The following is a 16,812-nucleotide window of genomic DNA, read 5'->3' as shown; positions in this document are numbered from 1 at the left end:
TTACGATTTATTATTAAAATTTTTCTCAGCCTTTAAATCGTTCTTCAGTAGCCAGTGTTCACTTTTAAATGTAAAAGAATAATTTTTTTAAATCTTAGAATGGGATGGAGTAGGAGAGAGACACTCATGAAATTTAAAATTTAACATTGGTGAATGCATTGTTTTAACGATGAACTCAAAGACTTGGGAGAGGGGGCTGAAATGAGCAGTAAATGGCTCATTGTAAGCTGCCCCGAAATGTAAATAAATCACGAAATCGTGGTATCCCCTGAGTCGGTGAAAGGAAATGCTTCAGATATTTTTTTTTTTTTTTTGACCCAAAGAGAAACTCCATATTTAAAACCTAAAAAGCAGACGTGGCATGTAGTACCCTGTGCTCCAGTTAAGGTAAGAATCCAAGCTACACCTTATTTCCCTAAAAATTGACAGATGTGATTTTTTTTTTCTGCAGCTTTTTATGCATCATTACATATCAAGAAGATGAACTGATGAATATAAATGTAAATGCCCCCATGCTCAGCAAAAGGCTTCCCTGTGTTTTTTAGAAAGTTCCAAAATAAAATAGAAAGTGGAGAAAGGGGGGACACCACAGCACCTGTGTTCTTTTTGAAAGCACCTTTGCAGGTTTCACAATAATTCCATTCTTCATTTTAATGGTAGTTTTTAATCAGTGGACTCAGCTCTATCTAAAACTAAAATCAAATGGTAGGTGTAATTGTTCATTGCCAATGCTAACAACAGCAAAGATACACACAGAAACTCATTGTGAGTGACCACAGGTCCCCAGGTATCCCCTTCACCAACATGCCTGCTCCAGGTCCCCACTGGGAATTCCCTGGCGGGGCCGATTAAATTCTGAATAACAGGCTGACAACCCTATCTGGAAAAGGGTGTGCACGGCGTCTTCTCGCCTCTCTTAGAGGAAGTTTAAACCTAATCATCTCACCTTCAGTGGGTATAATTTGCTGTTTAGCACACCAAGAACTTGGTATTTTATCTATCTAAAGAGATCAAAAAGAAAAAAGGAGGGCAGAGTGGGAGCAAGCTGTGGCCTGGCCTAGCCCCTGTGCAGGGTGCTAGCTCAGAGCAGCAACCTGTGCAGGTAAGACTTCCAGCGGCATTGCATCAGATCCGATCACATCAGTCTCCAGGGTGAACCGAGAGGTGAAACGCTCCGGTGCCCTGTCTGCAAACTTCTCATTCGCCAGTTCTTGGCGGCTTATTTTTCCAGAGTGTTTTGTTTCAGGAAACGTGTGTATTTTTCTTTGTATGTTTTGTGGATTTACCACAACTGGTTCTGACAGCTGTTGATACTCTTAAATGAACACATTATAAAAATCCTCTTTAAAACCTCAAGCAACAGTGGACTCAAAAATAATGGTAAAATATTTTAATGGAGTTCCAGTTGAGAGTTGGTTAAAAAAAAAAAAAAAGTACAAATGAAGGTACAGAAGTCCTTTAAGTCAGCGCTAGATTTAAACTGAATGTGTGTGCGCGTGTGCGCGTGTGCGTGTGTGTGTTTAATGGGGAAAGAGGGGTGTTGCAAATCACCACAAATATTTACACTGTACTCCCTTTGTTCAAATCACATACTTTTAACAGGAAAACCTGGAACTGTGGCTATTTAAAATTTTAAATATTCAAATGCCTGTAATTAACCATATGAAACAAATTATGTCGCATTTCTCCATACCAGAACATGCAAAAAAATTCGGGTGGGGGATTGGGAGGCGGCAGAGTCGGGGAGACAACTCCAAGAGGAGGAAAGGATGATGTTTTCATTTTGCTATAGATCAAAGGAGAACAAGAATGGAAACTGTGGCATATCCAGCATTTTTACATTGCTGTCTTTCACACTGGGCTATCTAAGTTTACACAATTCCCCAGACTAGCTGCATACTAAGCTGGCTGTGTACAGCTTTATTATGGTGCGCTGGTGGAAGAAGCATTAATATTCCAGCTCCGCATCTGACAGGGCATTTACATGCGCCCATCTGAGCGGCACCTGAGAGATCTTCCAAGGTGCAGTAGCTGTGCGCCTATTGTAAAGGCAAATGAAGCTCACCTATTCCCTGCTGGGGTCACAAGTGACCTCACCACCCCCCCATGCCTCCAATCCTTCCCTTGCCAACCTAACTCAATGCCATCGCAGAATGACGAATGAGCTCAGAAATAGACCCTAAGTTACTAACCCTGCTAAGAACAGCAAAAGCCTTTGCTGAAATGTTTTAAAAATGCATAGGGAGTGCAGCTGGCCAGTAAAAAGCAGAGAGACAAATTCCAGTGAACCCAATATGGAATACGTTACATTCTAAAACTGATTAGAAATACAGTCTGATGTTTACTGGCTTCAAATTGAGTTTGGCATCAAGCATACTAGCTTTAATAATGCTGGCATTTTTTTAATTATTATTTTAAATCTGCCGTTGGTCTTTAGGAGCACATGTGGAGAGCTCAAGCATTCTTATTCATCAGGTTACATTTCCTAGAAATTAAGTTCGTGACAGAAAATGACTCTACTAGCAATAATATGGTCCGTGCTCAAATTAATTAGGTCATTGTTGTAAAAACTACATGGCAAATTACAATGGTAAATTTACTGATATTGGCCAGAGCTCTAACCCCTGGGAGTAAAGGGGAGAAGCAGTTTAAGGATGCTTATTTACCTGGGTAGGAGGACAGAACAGAGGAGGGAGGGATACGATGCCAATTTTCTATTGGTATTACAAATAAAAATACTAGTCATTATCCATTAAATTATATAGTCTGAATATATTTTATGAACTTTATTAATATCCTCCAAATTGACACATAAAATTAAAACCTGTTCGATTTGAGATAGTGTTAAAAATGGGCCCTACGTTTAAATCTTTTTTTTTTTAATCCTTGTAATAACAACACTGCTGACATAACCATGACCCAAATGAAATCTGAACAAGCAGAAAGGTACTAAAGATCCTTGGTGATTAAATCTCTTGCTAAAAAAGTGGCAAGGTGCCAGGCTGGGTCCAGTTTGATGCTAAGTGACTTTTATTGCACAAAGCTGGTACTACTGTATGTAAAAACAGATTTGGGCTTCGGGTAAATTTTGTCAAATGATTTCTTTGTGCAATAAGGGTGTGAACAGAGCAACCGGAGTAGATTAAATTAACATCAAGTGACGCAATCTCGGTGCATCTCCCTAGCTGTGCTACTTCAGTTAAAATTTCATATTTTCCCCCCAAACGAAAGTCGAACTATCTTCTTTTTTTCACTGACTAGTGTACAAGGCCACCATTCACCTATTCTCCTTTTTGAAATACTTTCACTAAGAAATCACAAAATTCTGAAAAATGCTTCCCTAGGATTTGCACGTTTGTTACATACTTCAATTTAGCACCCCCCCACACACACATTAGCCAAACTGCACTAAGGCTGCAGTGTGACAACAATGATTTTCCAGGATTCTAAAATGTGCCATTAATATGCATCCAATTCACCTCTTCCCTGAGCTTGAAGTTTGCTGTCCTGACGCTGCCTGCACGTGTCTATACTCACTTGCATTTTCCAGCCCATGGGCAGCTCCACAATTAAATGCCACATTCACCAGGAGAAAGGTGTGTAAAACAGATTTCAGATCCTTTAAAAGTAAAAGGCACAACTTGCAATACAACGAGGAACTGGGTGATTTGAGAAATTACAGCACTGTTTTTTAAGCTTTCCTAGAATAAACACAGAGAATGGGAGGGAAACTTTCCCCCTCTGCTCCTGTTCTTGAAGTGAATACATATTTGTGTTTCCAATAGAAGGCCATTTTTACATTAACTGTCTGTAACAGCAGGAGACAGAAAAACTAACACAATCTCCACATCACACACAGGATGATCTTCATATCACGTGGCCCTATTCTCAAAACTATTTATAAAAGACAACTAGGAAAATGCACAATGCATCTTTTCTGTGTCACGGAAAGGGTAACGTCGGAAGAACTTTGGGATCTTTGGGATCTTCCACATTGTAGATTTTTTTTTCTTTTTGGCTTGCCGAAGTAAATTTAGCAGCCATGCGGGCCACTGTGTTTAATTAAGCTTTCAAAAGTCCTCTGACAATGCCAACAATTGTAAGACACTTCTGCGGCTCAATCATGCAATCGCTGTGACAGTTCTATTTACAATTTGTCTTAGAAAGAGTTTCTCTCACATTGTACTTTGACAAAACATCCAAGCTGCCAGTTCACAACCTTTCTCTGTCTTATTTACAAATACATCTTGTATATAGGACTCCCAGTCTCATGAACATGAGCCTTTGGGTAATGGTCCCACAAACACAGGCTCCCAATGAAAATCCTAGGTATTTATTAGGAAACAATATTCTTTAGTCTCTGGATGTGAAGGTTAAATAAAATGTTCACCAGTAAACTGGGGTTTTGTTTGTTTGTTTGTTTGTTTTAGCTGCCATGCTAAAAATTCACTTCAGAAGTCAGTGGTTTTTATTCAGAATCACACAAATAAAGAGAAATGAAAAATAAGAGGTTATAATAGGATACTATAATTTATAGTCTCATTTACAATTATACCATAAAGTACATCTTCCAGTTCAGTCTGAGATAAGAAAGAATTCAAATGGGTACAAAAAGAAAAGGCAAGTTGAGTTTCTAAATTCTAAAAAGCATGAGTATGTTATACTTGATTTACCTTTAAGTAACATGCTTATATATTTCTGGATTGAATTAGTATTTCTCCTCTCACAGAGCTTCTGGCTTACATATTATTATCTGGGTATGAGGTGTATTGTCTAGGCAAATAATTTTTCAATGCCCTGACATCAATGTCTATGTTCATGATTTTAAAGAGAAAAAATGTTATATATCAATAGCAAGAGACTTCACTACACTTTACAGGACTAATCATATTTTCTCCCATTCTCTCAAAAAGCTAACTTTATGACAGCCCAACCCTAATTTAAAGATTTCTATGTGCAACAGCCAAAACCTCAAAGCTGACACTGTGGGATAATATTTTTTGGCCTTTTCTCTAAGTGAACAGCAGCTCCACAGTCACTAATTTCAATGAATATTTCCCCCTCATAAAACAGGAGTCTAGAAAACAAAACAAAACCCTAATTAAAAGCCCTGACTGCCAGTCAAAGGCTGCTGATATCTGATGGTGGATATCTGACACATAACATTGATGAACTGGGCCCTGCACAATATAACCTGCCCATTTCCAGTTAAATTAGTATGACTTCAGTGGTCTCAGTGGATCACAGTCACACAATATTTTGAATGAAATGAAAAAAAAAAAAAAACCTGATCAACATATACGTGTGTATTCAATCAGGTAAAAATCATCCTTTCTAAAAAATACTCGGCTTTGAGAGGCCTATGTACAGCCAAAACCCACACCATCTTACTGAAGTTTTAAAGGACACTCAATCTCCTGTGTGAAAGCCCCAAATTCTAAGCTTTATTTATCTCAGGAAGAAGATCTGTCACTGTTTGATTCCAGCTTCCTGCCTATAAAACAGCACAGAGCACACAGTAAGCTCACATCCAACTTACAGCACTTTAATAAGGCCTTTCCTACACAGCGTATTTAAATAACTACCTCTTATATGGCTGCCAAACATATTCTTCTAGAGATTCATCAATATACCTCTTTCCTAATACAGAGCATTGCTCCTCCTTTCTTCTTGTGACACAATTCAAATATCTACTGAATGATTACTCTTATTGTTTCCCTCCTCACCGTAAAAAGAAAAGCAGACTTGGGAGTTGTGAAGACGTGCTCTAGAGAAATGGGCTGGGAATACACAGCCGTCTTCCAGAACTTCGCTTCAGAGGCACCTAAGGGCCAGGGCATCTTAATTTACGTGCGATGGCAGAACGTTAATTTCACCATAGGAAACTCCTTAATTCATTACCGTGAATTATGAAAAGTCGTGACTCTAGTTACTGACATCTCGCTTTGCGATGCGACCACGCTATTTACGTTCAGCCAATTCCAGGGTGGGAACAGGTGATTACACACAATGAAAGGAATCAAGACTTTGTAATTATTCGTGAATGAAAGGTTTACCTCACCTGGGTCGCAGCACTGGTGCACCCACTGAATATCTCAGATAGCTTAAGTAGCTCTTCATCTCAGTGTAATTACTTAGCATTAGCCCTATAAAACATATTTTAAATGTGCTTTTTGGGGGGCTTCTTTGAGCTCTCTTACTGCACTAGTCCTTAAAAAAAAAAGAACCTTTATGACAACCAGAGAGTTAAGGAAAATATCTCTTCTTCTTCCCTACGTAGATTTACAACTGGGACAGCGAAAAGCCTTCACTAGAGAGCCTTCCCCCCAGCTTTTAGATTTCTCCTCTAAGTACAGAGGCACAGAATTTTCAAGCTGGTTAATCTGAGACTGAGTAACCTACTTGGGACCTCAGTAAGGAGTGTGGTTTTAATTCTTGCTTGACAGACACTGTGTTTTGTCTTTTAAACGAGCAGCTCGATATGTAAATACGATGTTACATCACGCAAGTGTTACTCCATATTTGGTGATTTAGAAAGGCTTTGGATCTCCTAAGACGACAAATCCCCTTCCGCTTGCTCTTGCTTCATTAATCATGCCTTACACTTCTGTTCATTTTCCTTCCAGTCACAAGACAGCACATGGAAATGGTCATTGCCATATCCTGCTGGGGGGCAGGGAGGGGTGGATAAAATCTTAACCTGCATGTCATATAAGCTACATGTGGTGGATTCGAGAAAAATATTTTGTGAATGCACCTTCCCTGGCAGCAGATTTCTCATTTCACTAAAGGAAAAGTATCTGAGTATTGTTGCAGGTAGCATTAAAAAAAAAAAAAAAAAAAAAGAGAAAGAAAAAATGCCACGTTTGATTTTAATGATCAAATTCCAGAGAGGGGGAGGAGAAATAATACGACATTTAATCCCCTCTGGACTACTGACCCACTACAGTTCAACTCTGTGGTCAAACTAGGTTGAAGGGACAAGTTCCAATGAATCAATTGATTCTATGCACTACCCTTCCTAAAACTGAACAAACCCTCTGCCTTTTGGGGGCAGCAGCAGGGGAAATAGAGGGGAGTGACCAACCGACAGGCATGCCGGTTTTGTTACCACAGAATCTGCATTCACTTCATCTTGGACATTAAATCACCGTTGTTTCATTTTTAAAAATGTTTTAAGGGTCGCTGTATAGTGTTGCTGTTTATCACTTAGAGTGGGGATTTAAGTCCCTCTGTTAGCCATTAATTCCTTTTCCCTTGAGCTGTTGAGAAACCCACACCCCTAGCTACCTTTCTGCTAAGATTAACCAAAGGAAGCAGAGCTGTTCAACGTGTGTATATATTTTTCCAAGAGAATTTTTACATTATGTTATAGCAGAAACAGTGGAAGTCTGCACTGGACATTTGTAAGGGTGACATGTGGTTGTGTAAACCACAAACAAAATCAAGATACATCTGTCAAAACCACATCAGAGACAAGAGAGAGCACAGAGAAGCATTTATCATTTAGCTGAGGAGGCAGGCTGCAGGGAGCAGCCGTTCCTGTCAAACCAACCTTTTGAAATTTCCAACATGCCCTTAAACTTTTCGAGTAAGCATGTCTGTGCGCTTCAGCAACTGCCCTCTCTACTCTGGCCTGGCCAGTCGAAAATGGCATCTTAAAGTCAAGGTCACGGTGTCATCCCACCACGGGGCTGTGTTTAATTACAGCCCCATACGGGCTGACAGCCAATATGGATCCAAGGCTAGCCCTGAAACTCAGTTAACTCTTTCCAGCCCCTCCAAAATGCCCTTCCAGCCCACCCAACTTCATGGAAACATCGAGAACAAACTGCACCCCTAGGGACGTCTGATCAAGTATTCTGACTCAAACAGGTCACTGGCTGAACTACAAATGCCTATACAGCCACTTTGCCTCTGACTTGTCACCAAGGCTGGAAATGGACCTTGGAAACTGGGCTAGGTGTAGTAAGGTTCAACACTTAAAAATGAGAAGGGGAGAGAAAAGGAAAGAAATTCAGAATCAGCAGATCCAGAGAGAGGGTATCAGGTGTGTGTAACCTATTCTGCCTACATTTGATTCGGTGAAGTGGAAAATATTTATTTTTATGTGTTCTGGACATAAGCAATAAGAATGCTTATTTTAACATTACAGGGCTGTCATGGACAGTCACATGGAGAAATACAGAAAGCACTTCACCACTCCTTAGTGCTTGGCTACAGCGCCTCTGAAAATGAAAAGAAAACATGCAAACAGCTTTTCTCCTTGCTTCTCATTTACCTGCTATGTGTTCCTGTTTGGGGCAAATTCCTCTAGATGACGTTGATAAACAATCGTCATCCTCTGGCGTGACCTGGATGCCAACCTCCACGGGATTGGATGCTTTTTTCATCTCGATTGGTGAAGGGGAAGGTGGCTTATCCACAGCTTTTTCTAAGCAGAGGCTGCCATTGCATTGTTTCCGTTTGTGCTCGATAAAAATAAGAATGTCCCCCAATGGGAAGTTCATCTGGCACTGCCCACACGTGAGGAGGTCATGGTCCCCTTCTGGAGCTCCCAAAGGGCCGTGGTCTGGTTCATCATCTGTAAGAATGGCTTCAAGAGGTTCGGCTGTGGTTGAAGAAACAAAAGCACAATTATTAGAGTGCCAGAAAGGAAAGAATACGGGGAAATACATTCTCAACCCCATTCCATCCCAGCACATTATGTAAAGGGTTTCTAGCCTCCTCCATTTAATGCCCAGAAAAATGTCAGCGTATAAAATGTACACGGATGTGGAAACTGTCAACAAGAAAGCAAATTTATCAATGAGGCAAATCATCATATATTTAAAGAAAACTGCCTGACTTGCATACTTCCAGAGAAAACACACACACATACACACACATACACACACACACACACACACACACACACACACACACACACACACAATGTTTCTGGTTTGTAAGTTTAGAAAGAATGTGACTGTTAAATAAATAGTTAATGCGGCAACATAAAGTAAGCTTAAATAATAACTACCCCCCAAAAAACCTGGTAAAAACATGGATTGAAACCAAATTTGTTTCTTTTTCATACAGAGTAAGTTGTCTATTGTGCCCAAGAATAAAAGGAGAGGTGAATAAACACACACACACACACACACACACACACACACACACACACACCCTTTGTGTGTGAACATATATACTCTAAATATACAGAGACATGGCTTCATAAATTAGAAAGCTACTACATCACACAGAAAATGTGCCACATTTACACTGCCGTAATAAGAAAAAGACTGCATTCACCTGTGAAACAGATCTAAATAATAATCATAACGCAGCGTAATTCACAGTGCCAAAAACCTTTCTGATCTCACTCTCAGCAGTGCCACAAAATCAAAGAAATACCAAATTCACTGGCAATTCTTCTCAGACACATTAGCTAAATGGGATACTTTTGAGTACTTAAGAAAATAAGCCAATTAGTCATTTTTTCATTCTGAAGAAAGGAATGTCTAAAATATTCTAAACATGTTTGCAGTTGGTGGCCCCCATCACGTAAAAATCAGAATGGTCAAGCAAACGCCACATTTCAGATCAAGGCTGAGAAGTCCTTTCTTTAGACTTGAAATACTTTGCCTAATGTTGTCAAAGTTGTCTAATTTTCTGAATGAGCTCCAGAACGCTTCATTATGGGACTATTTCTGCACACATAATCACCAGCGGATGGTATAACAAGGTAGATATGTCTTTCATTCCTGTTTCCTTTTTTTTTTTTTTTTTAACCGTGCACCAAAATACTCCAGCATCTATTTGAACAGCTTCTATCATTTTTTTAAACTTCCAAAGGGGAAAAGAGAGTTGGTAAGTCTCTGCTCCTAAAACCTTATGCTTACTCTATCACACACACACAAAATTACAAAATATGAAACATATCCAGGATGCTGCCAGTTAATAAAACTGAAGCAGATAATGTACAAGTCTTAAACAGTTAATCAGTCTGACCTTCTTTAGCAAGCTGCCAATTTCACATTTAATGAACTTAAAGCCACAGAGAATCAAAAAATAGATTTTAATTTGAGTGTAGAATATTGGAACAGATTTTGATAAAGTGCAAAAATCCAGTGAACTCAGGTTAAATTTATTTCAACCCTATCCAGACTGAATATTGAGGGGGAAGATCTGGAGTAACTCCCAGATGTGCTGGGTGAAATAATATTGAGAGAGCCCTGCCTAGCTGCACCTGTGCTCAAGTAGGACATGTCATAATTTCTAGCCTCTGGTACTCCTCCTAATTTAACATAAGGTCACCACAGGAATATGAAGGTTATATTCCTACTAATAAAGACAGCAAAGTAAGCACTTATATTTCTGTGCCCAACATACTGACCAAAAGATAAATACACATGCATACTTCTCAAATAAAAGGAGACAAACAGAAAGCTTTTGCATTGTGCTTCTATATCATTTTTCTCCTATTTGCTTTCATTGTGACCAAGTGAGGAACTGAATAAGGAAGTCATTCTCCAAGATCCCTCCTATGTGAATTAAGAATTTTAAGTACACATTAACAAATGTGGCTTTTGTTGTTGTTGTTCAGCATTAACTACAAGTTCTGAGGTTTACAGATTGAAGAAAGACTCCGGAAAAATACTTCATTTTATTAAAGTTAGTAGTACATAGAACCTTTGCACAAAAACATGTTTTTAAACTCCACCGTTAAGATTTGTTTTTTATTCCCAAGCCCTGACACATTTCTGAAAATGGAAATATTATTTGGGAGCAAAAGGAGATATTCCCCTAGTTATCAAACAGTTAAAGGTAATGTGGTACAAAACAGACTTGGTTAAAGTCTTCTAAATGTAGTGACTGAACTGATTTACAATCAAAACCAGGAAATGAAGTGGTAATTCAGAGGTTGCTGATTACACCTCCACATTTCACCTAATTAATTTTATAGGAGGCAAAGTTCTTGAAAATAACAAGATGATCAAATGTACAGATATAAAACCTATAACCTCAACATTTTCTATGCTCTTAACATAAATTATTGCTAATTAACAAGAATTATATCCTAATGTATGAAATACGGTTAACATCAGGCTCCCTGCTAAACATTTGGCTAGTGATGTTCAGAGAAATACCAAAATGTTTTATCATTGCTACTATATTATTAAAAATCAGACGAAGTGGGGCACAAAGAAAATATGAAAATACAATTCTCTTGCTGTAGTCTACTGATTTGCATTGACATCTTTTCTCAGTGGCAATCAACATTTCCTTTCTGGGCTCTGATAATTTCTCTGTATTTTAATGCAAATTCCCCTTTCCCTAAAAACATTCCTAACCTCAGCCATTTTACCCCCTCCCTCAATTCAATTCCATCCTCCTTCACTCCCACACAACCACCGTTTCTAAGCTCCGGCCTAAGCTCTGGCTACAAAGCGGGGAGTCCAGGATTGAAGTGGAAAGGAGTGGGCAAATAATCATAATAATTAGCCGCGAATTCTCTACAAGGGGAAAAAGAAATTGAAAATAAAATGCTTCTGCGTTCAAACAGCAAGACTGACTGAAACGTCTCAATGCCCCAGCGGCTGACTGAGATCTCCTTCCTCTCTCTGCAGTTGCAAAGGAATAAATTTAAAAAAAAAAAGCCTTAGAAGAAATGTAGGGAAGGAGGAAGGAGCTAGCGAAACGAGGGCTGCTGGGGAGGGGGAGGGGGAGGGGGAAAGAGAGCTCTGCCTTCAAGTTTGCTTTCCAAGTCCTTCCCTTTGATTGTCTTAACAGGGTAAGGAAGCAAACCGAGGCTGAAATGCAGAGAGAAAAAAGCAAAGAAACAAAAGCGAAGGCAGGGGCGAGAGGCCGGGGGCAGGGGGGCCGGCGGGGGTGGGCAGTGCGGAAAGTGAAGTTGGGCGCTGGGACTCTGAGGCACAAAGCGAGCAGCGTGCTGGCCGCAGGCTCCGGCCGCGCTCGCTGGGAACACGTGCAGCGGCTGCCGCGGGGCCGTGGGGCCGGGAGCCCGGGGCGGGAGGCGGCGGGCAGCCTGGGGACCCGATTGCTGCCTCCACGGCGGTCCTGCGTGGCCGCGGGGTGACGACGGTTCCCCAGGACCACCAGTTGGAGAACTGGGAAGTGAGGCTTGGAAAACTCGGCAGGTTAACCGGGTGCTGTCTCGGTATCAACGCACACACCAAAAGCGCGGGTCCTGAAATTCATTCTGTGTCCAGAGGCTCACACTTTTTACTTTGAGGGATCTCTGCAAATGCCCTTCTCCCGCAATTCCCGGCACCGGTGTGCGCAGCGCGGCGGCGGCTGCTGCGGTTATTCATTATTAATGACGCCGCTTGCCCGCATCATTATGATGATAACTATTACTATTGTTGTGATTTCGGGCTTCAAGGCGAGAGCTGCAGGAGGCGGAGGAGCCGGTGGGGGGGGGGGGGTCGGGCTGCAGAGCAGCCCTGCAAGCCCGCAGTGGCCGCCTCGGTCCGTGCTTTGCATGGGGGTGAGGGGGTGGAAGAAGTGAACCTGGAGACTAAGTGCAAACTTGCCGGATCCCGCCCTTTGGCCTTGCCCCGAAGCTGGAGAGCGCGCACTCCCCTTTCCTCCCTACCAAAAATGCCCGCCCGAAAGAGAACGAAAACTGCACTCCACTCCGGAGCCCGGGGGTGTCGGCCGCGCGCTTCTCTGCAGCCCTGGCAAGAAGCATTTTTAAAGTCAAAATGAAGAACAAAGACATAAGGGGTGATGGGAGGGAGGGGGGAGAAAGGGAATTCTGCCTAACCGTCCGTTTCCCCCACCCCCACCCTCGCAAAGCTCTTCCCTCCCGGCCGAGAAATGCAGAGCGGGGGTGGGGGAGGCTCTGGTACAGGTTCAAGTTCGCTGAGCTTTCTTGATCTTGTTCTGCCTCCTAGCGACCGAATGGCTCAGCCAGCCCAAGAAGCGGAGGATGGGGGCGGGGAGGGGAAGGGGGTCCTGAAGACCGGAATGGCTCCCGCTCCCCCCTGCGCACCCAGAAAATTAGAAAGGACAGACGACCGCACGCCCTTCAAACTGGTTCCTCAACGCAAAGCCAGCCCTGAGACACGGCGAGAGGGGGATGACCCACCCAGCCTGGGATATCTCCGGATGGGCCCAGGGTGGGTGGGGGACGGGGGAGCAGCCCGGACTGCACGCCTTAGTCCGTCCTTTGAGCCCCCAGTGCATCCTTCCGAAGAAGGGCCCAGCTTTCCCGAGTGCTGCGAACACTGCCCTTCCTTCCCGCCGGTACCTGCCGGGCTGTAACTTCACACCGCCGCGCGCCGCGTCTGCTCCGCATCCGGCGCGGCCGGGGGAGTTGGGGGCGGGGGAGAGCGGCGAGGGAGGGATGCGCGGGGGTGGGGAGAGGGAGGGCCCCGCAACGTGCCCGGGCGGGGGAGCTTTCGAAGTGTGTGACAAGTTCCAGGGCCCAGTGAAAAATTCAATTCCCTCTGCGCACCCCCCTCAAACACACACACCCCTTTAAAAAAATACAGAACTGGGTATAGGGTGGTCCTTTAAAATTGCAGCAAAAATTAAAATAAGGGTCATGAATGAGGAGGGGGAAGGAGGTGGGCCCTCTCATTCCTTTCTTTCCCTTGCAGCCAAACTTTCCTAAGTGCCCACCGCCTGCCTTTCCAGGCGCATTCTGTTAGCCAGGAGACAGCAACCCACTTACCCACCCACCCCCACCCCCAATATAGACTCACAAGGGTCCCCTGACCGACACAGGCCCGTGGTAGAGGACAAGAACTCAAGGGAGGGGTGCGTGGAGTCCCAGGGTCGAACACTCCCCAAAAGCATACTCGAACATACTACTCCCGTACCACCTACCACCCACCCCCACCTGGCTTGGCCGCGCTCAGGAGCTGGGGGCTGGTGGCCTGTCCCGGTGGGAGGGGGGCAAGGAAAGCACGTGGTGACCTCTCCGCCTCCCCGAGCTGGGGGCTAGAGGCGTCGGGGGTAGGGGGCGGACAGAACTCGCTTTTACGGCTGCTCTGCAAAATAAAAATGCTTTGCAAAGCCGAGTTTCTCCCCAGCCGATTTCGCAGTAGGGATGGCAGGGAGGAGGTCTGGGCATTATGCTGGGGGGTCAGAGAGGACCCTCGACCCGGCTGGCGCTGAGTCGCTGCACGGCCTGCCGCTGTGCCAGCGGGCGGGCGGCGGGCGCCGGGTGGGCGATCCCGGGCGGGGCGGGGGCGCGGCGAGGCCCGGCGAGGCCCCGGCGAGGCCCGGCCGCAGCCGCCGCCCGCTCCCGGGCTGCCGCGCCGCGCTCGGTCCTCTGTCTGTTTGTTGGCAGGAGGCTCCCGCACACGCGGTGCTTGTAAACATTCAGACACGAGATTTTTCCCAATCAAAATCCACTTCCACTTTTTTTGAAAATCTTCCAAAAAATAGTAAGAGGAGGGAGTTCCTCGCTCCCTCTCTGTGCCGCCGGCGCTCTAAGTTTGCAACTAAAGAGGTTTTGGTGAAGGAGATAATTGTATTTTATCCCCTCTATTAGAGACTGTGAGATTTTTGCGGGGAGGGGGGCGATGGGGGAGCCAAAGAGGAGAGCGTGGCAGAAAACGGCCGGCGGAGCGTTAGGCTTCTGTTGTGGGGCAAGAAATTTTGCCCTGTTTTATTTTATTTATTTTTCACGTTTTCTCGCCGCCACTGAGGTTCGGCCGGGAGGGGCGGGCAGCGGCAACCCGGGCGGCAGCGGCCAGAGCGCCCTCCCTCCCTCTCCCGCTCGCCCCCGTCCCTTGCTCCTGCCCTTCGGCGGCGGCGGCGGCGGCGGCGGCGGCGGCGCGGGAGGGCAAGCGCGAGGAGCCGGCACAAAAGGCAGCGGGACAAACACCCACCTCGGGCCGGAACAAAAGGCGGCAGCGCCGGCCGCTGCTCCCATCCTTCCCGGTTGCCCAAGCTCTCCCTGCCGCCGCGGCCCCTCTCCAGACTCGGGAGACTCCAGAACGCCGGGGGCCCCCTCCCAGAATCCCACTTTCTCACTATTGTGGAGATGACTACTTTCCTCCCGGTGCACACTTGACCGTGAGCGCGCTGATGTCCGAGGGCCAGTCTCACCTCTTTTCTCCCTGGGAATTGTTTTTTTTAGACTTGGGCTCCCCACCCCCCCGTTTTTCTTCCTACGGCGAGTGGAAGCAACCCCCCTTTCCCCTTCAGTTCCCTCCCCTAGGTTTGCACGAGAGTTGTTAGCATCCACAGCATTGTCCATTATTTTGCAAAACTGGAGGGGAAATCATTGCATTCCTTTTCGAAAAGCGAAATAAAGCAGAGGAAAGCAGGAAAGAGGAGCAGTCAAATTGTTGTAAAATTAAATAAAATTAAAAGGTTCGTGCTATCCCAAAAGTGTACATAAGGCTATGGTTCGGGATGGGATGAGACTGGGTTTTTTTTCCCCCCTCTCCCTTTAATCTCTTTTATCCCGACGCTCGGAGGTTTTTTCTCGTGAAAAAAATTTTAAATGCATGCACACACCCCTCTCTCCCCCTCTCTCTTGCTTCTCGTCCTGCGCGCTCTTGTGATTATTAATAATTATTATTACTATTATTGGGTTACTTACGCGAGAATTCCCGTTTGCTTAAGTGCTGGGGTTTGCCTTGCTTGCGGCGAGACATGGTGGACTGCGGGGCGGGCGGCGGCGGCGGCGGCGGCGGCGGCGGGCGGACGACGGCTCGGTTCACATCGGGAGAGCCGGGTTAGAAAGAAGGAGACTCCAGAGAAAATATCTTCATCAGTGCCTTTTGACATCCAAAATAAATTAGAAATAATACAAAGATGGCGCAGGGAAGATGAATTGTGGGAGAGCCGTCATGGCTTTTTTTTTTAAGCAAAAAAAAAAAAAAAGAGAGAGAGAGAGAGAGGAGAGATAGAGGGGGAGAGAGAGAGAAAGAGAGAGAGATGAAAAAAATGGCAAAAGCCCCCCTGAGCTGCAAGTTCAAGTGCGGACGTGACGTCCCTGCGAACTTGAACGTCAGGAGTCTGGATGGACAGAGACACACAAAACATGGGCAGGGCGAGCAGGAGAGAAGGGGAGGAGGGAAGGGGAAGCTCACACCAATGGACACACATCAGGGGCTGGACATGAAAAAGAGACCAGGACAAGCCAATGGCCAGTGCGGGGCGGGGGAGGTGCGGGGCGGGGGGCTCCGCAGACGCCAGACGCGGCCCCCGTGGGAGGGGCGGGCCGAGGGGAGGGGGCGCTGGGGCCGCGGGCTCACCAGTGGCCGCAGCAAGCGCCGAGGCAGCGGCGTGGCCGGGAGAGAAGAAAGGGGTGGCGGGGGCGGAGGGGGTGGGGAGCAAGACGTGCGCCCTGCTCCCCACCCCCGCATGCGGACCCTAAAATGAAAGATTATTTAAAATTTAAAAAACAAAACAAACAAACAAACAAAAACAGAGTGTATGGGGAGGCTGCAGGGGCCGGGGAAGCGCGGGCGGAGGGAAGCCAGGTAGAGTTGCTCCCGGACACCCTCCTGCGTGCGCACACCCACTTCCCCTCTCCGCCGCCGCCGCGCTCGCACCCCGCGTGCGGACGCCAGGGGCCGAAGCAAAAGCCTTGAGGCCGCGGCTGCGCTCGGGAAACTTTGCCCGAGGAGAGAATGGCAAAGAAAAATCACCCGAAGTTGAGAGCTGAGCCTCCAACTTACAGCTACGCGGCAGGCAAGGGGAGGCGGGAAGGAGCGCGCGGCGAAGCAGAGTCCAGCTCAAGTTTGGAGGGTTGCGGGTCCGGAAGGGCAGCGCCGGGGCCTCCGGGAGCCCGAGCGGCCTGGAGAGAGGGGGCAAGGGCGAGGGAAGCGGTGCAGACCA

The 16,812-nt window shown here is 45.6% G+C and overlaps 1 protein-coding gene across 9 annotated transcripts in view; it reads right to left on the bottom strand.

Moving 5' to 3' along the window:
- The window catches only part of BCL11A (BCL11 transcription factor A), a 98,449-nt gene extending 81,924 nt beyond the window's left edge, over positions 1-16,525 (bottom strand). The window contains exons 1-3 of one of the 9 annotated variants that reach the window (XM_030877299.2): positions 16,227-16,525; positions 15,569-15,746; positions 8,282-8,611 (exon numbers count right to left, since the gene is read on the bottom strand). In XM_030877299.2, the coding sequence (XP_030733159.1) occupies positions 8,282-8,611; positions 15,569-15,623 (385 nt within the window). In that variant the 5' untranslated portion in view covers positions 15,624-15,746; positions 16,227-16,525. Of the gene's footprint in view, positions 1-8,281; positions 8,612-13,258; positions 13,325-15,568; positions 16,190-16,226 lie in introns of those variants that run through there. The other 8 variants (XM_030877301.2, XM_030877304.2, XM_060309355.1 and 5 more) reach the window with 8 other exon arrangements.
- Positions 16,526-16,812: the final 287 nt, after the last annotated feature.

This window comes from Globicephala melas, chromosome 12, assembly GCF_963455315.2.
Source record: "Globicephala melas chromosome 12, mGloMel1.2, whole genome shotgun sequence".
Classification (NCBI taxonomy): Eukaryota; Metazoa; Chordata; class Mammalia; order Artiodactyla; family Delphinidae; genus Globicephala; species Globicephala melas.
The sequence above is the reverse complement of the archived record's forward strand: the minus strand, read 5'-3'. Positions and strand labels throughout refer to the sequence as shown.